A 437-nucleotide genomic window follows, 5' to 3' on the forward strand; every position below is an offset into this window, starting at 1 on the left:
GCCGCAGCCCGCGCCTCCCCCTGCGCTGCCCCCGGCCGCGGTAGTAACGGGGCCGGTCTTCCCCCTTTATTTTTATTTTTAGGTGTCCCGGTCCACGGGCTATTTCGAGCTGCGGCTTAACTCGGTGCGGAATGTAAACGGCGAGTTGTTCAATGGGGAATGCTGCGACGGCATGAAAAGCCCCCAGAACCTGGACTGTACCCGGGACGAGTGCGACACTTACGTGAAAGTCTGCCTCAAGGAATATCAGGCCAAGATCACTCCGGTCGGACCCTGCAACTACGGATTCGGATCTACCCCCGTTCTCGGTGGAAATATTTTCTATTTGAACAGCAACAAATACTCTCATCAAGGCAGAACCCCCGAGGCGGGCAGGATTGTTATTCCCTTTCAGTTTGCCTGGCCGGTAGGGTGATGATTGGGCTACTGTTATCGCC

The 437-nt window shown here is 56.1% G+C and overlaps 1 protein-coding gene across 1 annotated transcript in view; it reads left to right on the forward strand.

Annotated features, from left to right (window-relative positions):
• The window catches only part of JAG2 (jagged 2), a 92,970-nt gene that overhangs the window by 22,518 nt on the left and 70,015 nt on the right, over positions 1-437 (forward strand). Inside the window, exon 2 of the mRNA XM_009890709.1 lies at positions 83-406. Within this exon, the coding sequence (XP_009889011.1) occupies positions 83-406 (324 nt within the window). The remainder of the gene's footprint in view (positions 1-82; positions 407-437) is intronic.

This window comes from Charadrius vociferus, unplaced genomic scaffold (genome assembly GCF_000708025.1).
Source record: "Charadrius vociferus isolate BGI_N301 unplaced genomic scaffold, ASM70802v2 scaffold428, whole genome shotgun sequence".
Lineage (NCBI taxonomy): Eukaryota > Metazoa > Chordata > Aves > Charadriiformes > Charadriidae > Charadrius > Charadrius vociferus.